This window comes from Penaeus japonicus, unplaced genomic scaffold, assembly GCF_977035675.1.
Source record: "Penaeus japonicus unplaced genomic scaffold, GWHDUDI00000001_assembly GWHDUDI00000030, whole genome shotgun sequence".
In the NCBI taxonomy this organism is placed as follows: domain Eukaryota; kingdom Metazoa; phylum Arthropoda; class Malacostraca; order Decapoda; family Penaeidae; genus Penaeus; species Penaeus japonicus.
Genome location: NW_028234432.1, coordinates 32,288,859 through 32,296,358, shown reverse-complemented (window position 1 = coordinate 32,296,358; position 7,500 = coordinate 32,288,859). Strand labels below are relative to the sequence as shown.

The 7,500-nt window shown below is 36.1% G+C and overlaps 1 protein-coding gene across 1 annotated transcript in view; it reads right to left on the bottom strand.

Annotated features, from left to right (window-relative positions):
- Positions 1 to 7,500, bottom strand: part of ebo (exportin ellipsoid body open) — a 19,005-nt gene that overhangs the window by 1,645 nt on the left and 9,860 nt on the right. The window contains 13 exon segments of the mRNA XM_086554761.1: positions 1 to 436; positions 605 to 745; positions 1,267 to 1,353; positions 1,774 to 1,951; positions 2,272 to 2,463; positions 2,733 to 2,910; positions 4,793 to 4,948; positions 5,266 to 5,449; positions 5,852 to 5,989; positions 6,278 to 6,452; positions 6,608 to 6,697; positions 6,816 to 7,045; positions 7,398 to 7,500. The exon segment at positions 1 to 436 is cut by the window's left edge and continues 1,645 nt beyond it; the exon segment at positions 7,398 to 7,500 is cut by the window's right edge and continues 77 nt beyond it. Coding sequence (XP_086410887.1) covers positions 335 to 436; positions 605 to 745; positions 1,267 to 1,353; positions 1,774 to 1,951; positions 2,272 to 2,463; positions 2,733 to 2,910; positions 4,793 to 4,948; positions 5,266 to 5,449; positions 5,852 to 5,989; positions 6,278 to 6,452; positions 6,608 to 6,697; positions 6,816 to 7,045; positions 7,398 to 7,500 — 1,954 coding nt within the window. The 3' untranslated portion in view covers positions 1 to 334.

Below are 7,500 nucleotides of genomic sequence, written 5' to 3'. Positions count from 1 at the left end.
CTGGCATTAGCTTGTAGAATAAACTGTTTCAGTATTTTGCCTACAGACTTCTGACAAACAAATTGCTAATGGTGTTGGCAAAGGGGGGGTGGGCTGTTTCTGCACATTGGCTACCTAATTCCTAGGCTGTTAATATTCAGTCTTGGTTCAAGTAAAAGAAAAAAAAAAAAGGAAAGAAATGTGAAAGAAACCAAAAGGGGAAAAACTAAAAACAACCTAACTGCTCTATTTGCAGTATCCTTTTCAAAATAAAATGCATACTTAGTATAATGAAGTTCACAAATATGAAGGTTTCCCATAAATATTCCTGGATGAACACATGCATATGTTAATACTATAACTTGACTGTGCCAGGAGGTAGACTAGCATTGCAGGTGCGGTAGTAACGCAGATCATTGATGAATCGCTGGACATTCTGGGTAAATGTTGGCAAATCCTGGTGGAAACACGAGTTGCATTAATGATCCGTTTCTACAATTATGAGGTCTAAGCCAGCAATTATCAGTTTCTCACAATTCATTCTAATTCTAATTATAAAGAGGATATGTTCAGCCAAAAAACAAAGAAAAAAGTGATTTTCTTCAAGAAAATAATAAATACTTACGGTATCAGTTTTGAAGTTCTCTTTCAGAGTTGTTCTTTGGTCATTATCTAGCCCATCCATATTTTGAAGAAAGTGGACAACAAAAGCTGAGAAAAAGGTGTTGAAATCCACAGAGGCCATGTTGTACACTGTGATAGTTATCTGTGGAATATAATATATATGTAATTGTTGCATTAAGGAAATACCTGGTACAATTATTCCTTTTTTAATTATTTTTTCATTATGTAGAAAATAATGTATACCTTTTTTTTAAATTATTTTTTGGCTTCTGAATAAACATGTAACTCACCTTTTCTTGGTCAGATCACAGAAACAAAAGTCTCTAACATCCTTACATTGCGGATTATACAACCCAAAGAAAAAAAAAAAGAAATTTTTTTGGCACTGACCAATAAAATAAAAAAAGCCAACAGAAAAAAAAAAAAGAGAAAACAACCAGACAAACCCTTTACACACACAAAAAAAAAAACAACAAAACACAAAACAACACAAACACTAACACAATCCAAACCACAAAAACAGAAGTAACACAATGAACTCAAAAAACACAAACAAAAACAACAAGAGAAGAGTAACACAACCTCTCTTGACACAAAAAAAGAGGACGTATGCACAAACTGCTCATGCAACAGGATGAATGGCCGCAGAAAATTCAACCATACCTCCTCTTGAAGCAGGTCCCTTCTTAGACTGTTTCAGGACAGGGGTAGCAGTTTGAACTGTTTTATGATGGAATTTCGGAATACACCCTGGCAAGACAAGTAATATGTTCTTAGACTTTTTCAGGAATGGGTAGCATGCTTACTGCCCTGTTTTATGAGGGAGTGAGGGAGTGATGGAGTGAGTGAGTGATGGAGTGAGTGAGTGAGTGAGTGAGTGAGTGAGTGAGTGAGTGAGTGATGGAGTGAGTGAGTGAGCGAGTGAATGAATGAAAGTGAGAGAGTGAGAGAGAGAGAGAAAGAGTAAGTGAGTGAGTGAGTGAGTGAGTGGATGCATAGATAGATGGATAGATAAATGGATAGATAGATAGATAGATAGATGGATAGATGGATATGGATGGACATGGGTATTAATATACAATAGATATGGATAGACGTACAGATATATATGAAAAAATAGATTTAGATATATGAACAAATGCAATGGAATCTATACTTCTCTCGAATTACCTTATGATACAGCTTATATTTTGAGTTTAATGCTTCCAAAGCTTCTAGGTTCTGCTTGAAGATGGTGATATCTGGCTGCATGAACGACTGTCCGAAGGCCTGCATAATCTGGATGAACTGAGCTTCATTTTCAATCGAGTCCCAGTTTCCGGCTCCAAGGGATATGTGGACAGATGGTCTGTTGACAGAAAATAACCAAGTAGGTAGACACACATTACAGAGCTTTTACTGGTAGCAATGTCAAGCAAAATATTCACACCTATTTTGGTTATATAATTAGATCAAATGATATAACCAAATACCAACAAATGACAGGATGAAGTTCTAAGACTTATTCCATGCATATTATCCATTTGTATACATAACTGAAGGAAGCATCTGGCCCCATACTACCATTGTTACTTTTCTTAATCCTTGTACATACATCTACACACACACATATATAGTTAAGTGGACCTAGAAGATTAATGTATGTGAAAAAAAAGCACAAATACTGACCTAAAGAAATACTTCCAATTATGTTCTAGGAGGCACCTGAGGAGCTCAAACAAGGGGCCCTTTACTTCAGGAGACGCACGCTCGGACACAACGGGATAAATGTGGTCCATGCACAGGGTGATGGTGTTAGGGATGAACCTCTTGAACGACTGACCGGGTTCACTCACGATGAGTTCTAGGAGCTTCAAGAATCTGCAAGACCAGATGTGGTAACATTTGACAGTCTCTTCTGTTCTGACTTTTATAAACTCTTATCTATTCCTTTATGTAATATATAAAAAAAAGTGGTTACACTCAATTTACAATCTGGTCCTTCTCATTATCAAAGAGAAGATGAAGTAAAAAAAACTCTCACCAATTCCTTTTACCAATAACAACAATAATAATAATAAATACAATCATAAAAGCAAACCAATGATGAAACTCAATTGCCAGAGGAGCCCCATCCCGGTTCAACGTACTTTTCCAACACCCTGACAGCAGCAGGGTTATCAGCCGAGATGGCCAGCTGGAGGTGGTGGCGCGTGGTGAAGACATCCAGGAAGGTCTGGATGGTTGCTTCGACTCGGGCAGGTCCCAGCTGGACACGGAGGACTTGCATCACCACTACCATCAGGGCGAGGATCTCTTCACAAACACCTAGCAAGAAAACAAGGAAAAAAATCATACTGCCGTCACATCAACTTGAAGCAAAAGGTCGATAAAGTTATGTTAAAAATTTACTTTTTCAAAATCTATTCCGTCAAACATTTTTTAACTGATTCCAAATATGTATAAAAGTGGACCATACATACATTAGCTCTACCACTGGTCTAGCTCTGTGTCTAACACATTGGAAATAAGAATATCTTTCATTCATCATCATTAAATGACTCTTGTAAGAGCCAAAATCTGTATACTGAAGATCTTTTTGTTAATTTGACCTCTTAGCATTTCCTTTGATTTTCTATATCAAACTTCATATACTGTGTAAAACATGCATTTATTTTCTTTGCTGTTTACAATAACACTATCCTAACTATGCTGATGCTTTGTTGTCCTTTCAAAATTCTATTGCACTAAAAAAAAAAAAATGCAAAGAGGACTCTGGTGATTCACTTTTTCATCACTTCTAATTCTTCTATAAAGTCTCCAATATCAATCTTATAAAAATAATCTGGGTTCCATCATAAATACCTGCCATCATTCACTCATGTTCTTGGCATCTTCTTGGGTAAAGTACAATAAAACTTTATATAAACATAAGTATTTTTATTTTCCTTTAAATAATAGTTCCATAATATGAAAATGCATCCAAAGGCAGGAAAAAGAAACACAAATGAGCTGAAACAAAATGTGCAGCTTCAGTCTTCTAATAAAATAATAGATATTTAAATTCTTGAAAATATATCACACGGGTTATGGCTTTATTTCATATTCTTATGAAGTGAATATTTTAAAATATAGTTTATAAAAAGGAAAAAAAAAACTCTGGCAATTGCTTAGAGAGTTTAGAATGAGAATGAATAGTTCTACAAGGCAAGATGAATCACAATGAATTCAATTTTACAACTTCCACCAGAAACAGATTCCGATAAGGATTGTAAAATTGAAATATCAATAATTCTACTTTCTTTGTGAAATTAACCATGCTCATTCATACTTTCTCACTTTATATGAGAGTATTCAGTAAACAAAACAACATTCTGAAACCACTGGAGATTGTGGGTAAATAAAATCAAATAAAATGGTTAATCATCACAGCTCAATAATTAGCAACGTAATCTTAATAGGCTACAGTTAGACAATCAGTTATCAGTTCTATTGATCATTTGGGGGTAATTCCACATAGTGTGACACTCAAAATTGTGAAAAAGATTATCATCTTTTGGTCATGCATGTTATGTTTGAATGTCCACACAACTCTGAAAACAATAAAGTGATTAAGGAAAAGAAAACATAAATGAATAAAATATTACGTAAACAAATCATACTTTTAAAAGGTCTGTATAAAGATGATTATGTAATCTGCAATTCTGAGACTTATCCTGCCATCTACATGCAGCCCATGATGCTTCTCAAAATTCATGATTGCCATCAAGCCATTCACGTATCCATTCATTTAATTACTTCTTCACGCAAGTCACTTTGCAAAAAAACGAATGAGGCACTCACGACATGAACCTTCCTTTCTGAAGATGGTAACACAAGAAAATCTTTTACAGAGAGAATGAAGGGTTCTGACAAAGCAGCAGCACAATCATCATCTGTGGAATTACCCTTCTGTCAATCAGCTTCAAGGCGCACTTACTTCCAGGGTGGAAGGTAAGGTGACCCTGCCTGGGACATCCCTGGGATTTGACATCAACAATTGTTTTGGGTTGGGCTCAGGCCTTTACCACTTCATCAAGCTGAAATGATTATGGCACAGCAGCCATGGGCTGTTTAGAGTGTACAAATGGCACCAGAATGTGAGTCAATTCCATAATGATGCTGAAATAGCAGTACTTCCATCACCTTGCACATAAAGCTATTCACTTACTTGCATGCTGGACATATACAGGAAACAGGAGTATGGCCTGATGAATTATATCTTGAATGCAGTGATAGTACAGCTCACGGCTGGCTTTGTCAGTGCTGTTCAGTTCTTCTACTTGGTACTTTATGATGGACAGTGTGTCACACAGCTTTGGTGCCACTGTGGATGAACAGAAAGATAATGTCACTACATTGATATTCCTCTTTATTCCTCTACAAGCAAAGATTATTAAGTTTCTGAGCAATTCATTAAACATGTAAATAACTAATAGACAGACATAATCTGTCTAGAAACAAAGAAGAGCACAGGAATATTTTTCAGATGATGAAGCAGGATTTGATATAAAAGAAAGTTAACAGGAAAGAAATATTCTCTATATGGCAGACAAAAATGACCTGATGTACCAGCAAACAAAATACATGAGAGAGACCAAAGAAAAGGAAACAATCCATTTGGCAAATCAGTATTCTACTTACTGCTCTCCTGCATCGTCTTGTCATCTGCTAGAGTTTGGACATTTATCTTACGGACATCACTAGTAAATGAGTTGATGAATGTGGTGAGATGATGTTTTCTAGTTTCTAGTCTGTGGTCCACAATAAAGCTGGGCCACGGAAGTAAGAGGAAGTTCACTAGAGCACGTAATAATAACCTCCGGACCTGTAAAAAATTTGTATGATTATTGTGCAAGTTCACTCAAGGGGATAAACTCTGGTTCTGAAGATATCATTTGCTGGTATACTTTAGCAAAAAGTCTTAGATATTACTGCTATTCTGTTATTAGTCTTAACATAAAGCAAGTATCTTATATAGTAATAAGTATAGTTATAAGTATCCAACAGAACTTTTATCAATTTCTCTTTCATCTATAATCTACTGGTAATTAATAAAAATAAGTGTAAAATTAATCAAGTTGCAAACAATGCGCCTCACAAGAGACTGAACTTCAAAGTGCCACCAATCAGAAACAGGACAAAACAAAAACATGACAAACTATAATGCTGTAACCATTATAAATGCCAAAACACATATCAATCCTACTCAAGCAGTCAGCCTCCATACCTTAACATCTGACGAGACAGAAGGTGCCTGAACATAGAGAGACTGCACTTGGTTCATCTCCAGAGCCACAGGTGACCGCACCATCACTGACAGGGACAACAGCAATTGCACTCCACAGTTCACTATTAATCCTGGAGCCTGCAGAATAGAATGAGAACATTGCATTGATATCATCAATGTGAATAACAAGCACTTTGCAAGGTACTAGCTTTGATTCTCTCTCTTTTCTATATCCATACAATTTTATCAAGGATTTTTATAAAATATGATTAAGGGATCAAATGACTACCAATACTGATATATAAAGAGGATATCACACAAGTTCCAATGACAAAAACAACTAGAACAAAATAAATACTCCCAGATTGCAAAGCACTTGAGAGAAAGAAATACATACATACTACTTAAGCATTGTATAAAACCTACCCCAACATTCAACACATTTGTAGCTGCGACTAGCATCTGTTTGTTGATAGTATGGCAGGTATCTTGGTGCTGGTGAGTCTGCGTGCCTCCAGGATACACTTGCACAAACTGCTGGCCGTATAACTGAGACAGCCAGTGCACCCAGGCTCGTAGGGTCGACAGAACCTGCGCATGTCTGTGGCAAAGATTGGCAATATTCAAGTTCTTACAATTGTGATCTACTACGGCCAAGAATATGAATATTATGACACATGCAATAAAAGGGTATTCTTGTCTAAATAAATTGCTTCATTTTACAGGCATTTACAGACATGGGAAATAGATACTAACACTTCCACAAAATCTGAATGTAAGACATCCACTGCTGTCTCCACCTCAAACAACTTTAGACCTGTGCTGAAATTGGCCATTTCTACAAGCCTGAAATAGAGAGATCACATTATTAGACCCAAGTGTCTGTCTATTCCATATATGGATGATGATCAAATACATATTCACATAAATGTAAATTCTGTTGAGATACTATTGCATCACTCACTTTTCTATGACTTGTATTGCTGTTGCTGATCTCTTAGGCAGTTCTTCTCCTAAAAAAAGGGTTGAAAATCTACCAACAGCCTGCAGTAGTGAAGATAAATCACGTAGGAGGCAATGCAGCCGTGGACACTCATGCTCCGCTGAAATATTCAGTCTCCGTCTGCCATTTTGTTCCACCATGTTCGACTGGAGGGTAAGGTAGATTTTCGTGGTCTCGCACCAGGGATCATACTGCAACGGAGATTTTCTTTTACTTCTGGATATGAGGCTACATTGCACACTGCAAGAATGAACAGCTCCCTTTTCATGGTTATGCATCTGACTTTTACAAAAACCATTTATAAAATCAAATAATAAAATGGTTCATAAAATTTTACGCATGAAATGGTTCATAAAATTTTACACATGAAATGCTTTCATAAAATTTTACACATAAAAATGGTTCATAAAATTTTACGCATGAAATGGTTCATAAAACTTTACACATAAAAATGGTTCATAAAATTATACATATAAAATGGTTCATAAAATTATACATATAAAATGGTTCATAAATTTTTACACAGCACCAACCATTACCCACCACTAGGGTAAATATTTGGTCTGGCAACAAGTCTGCAATCTTGGCAAGCAACTCCAGGTTTCTCGTGAAGAAGGAATGCCACTCAGAAACCTCGTCACTACTC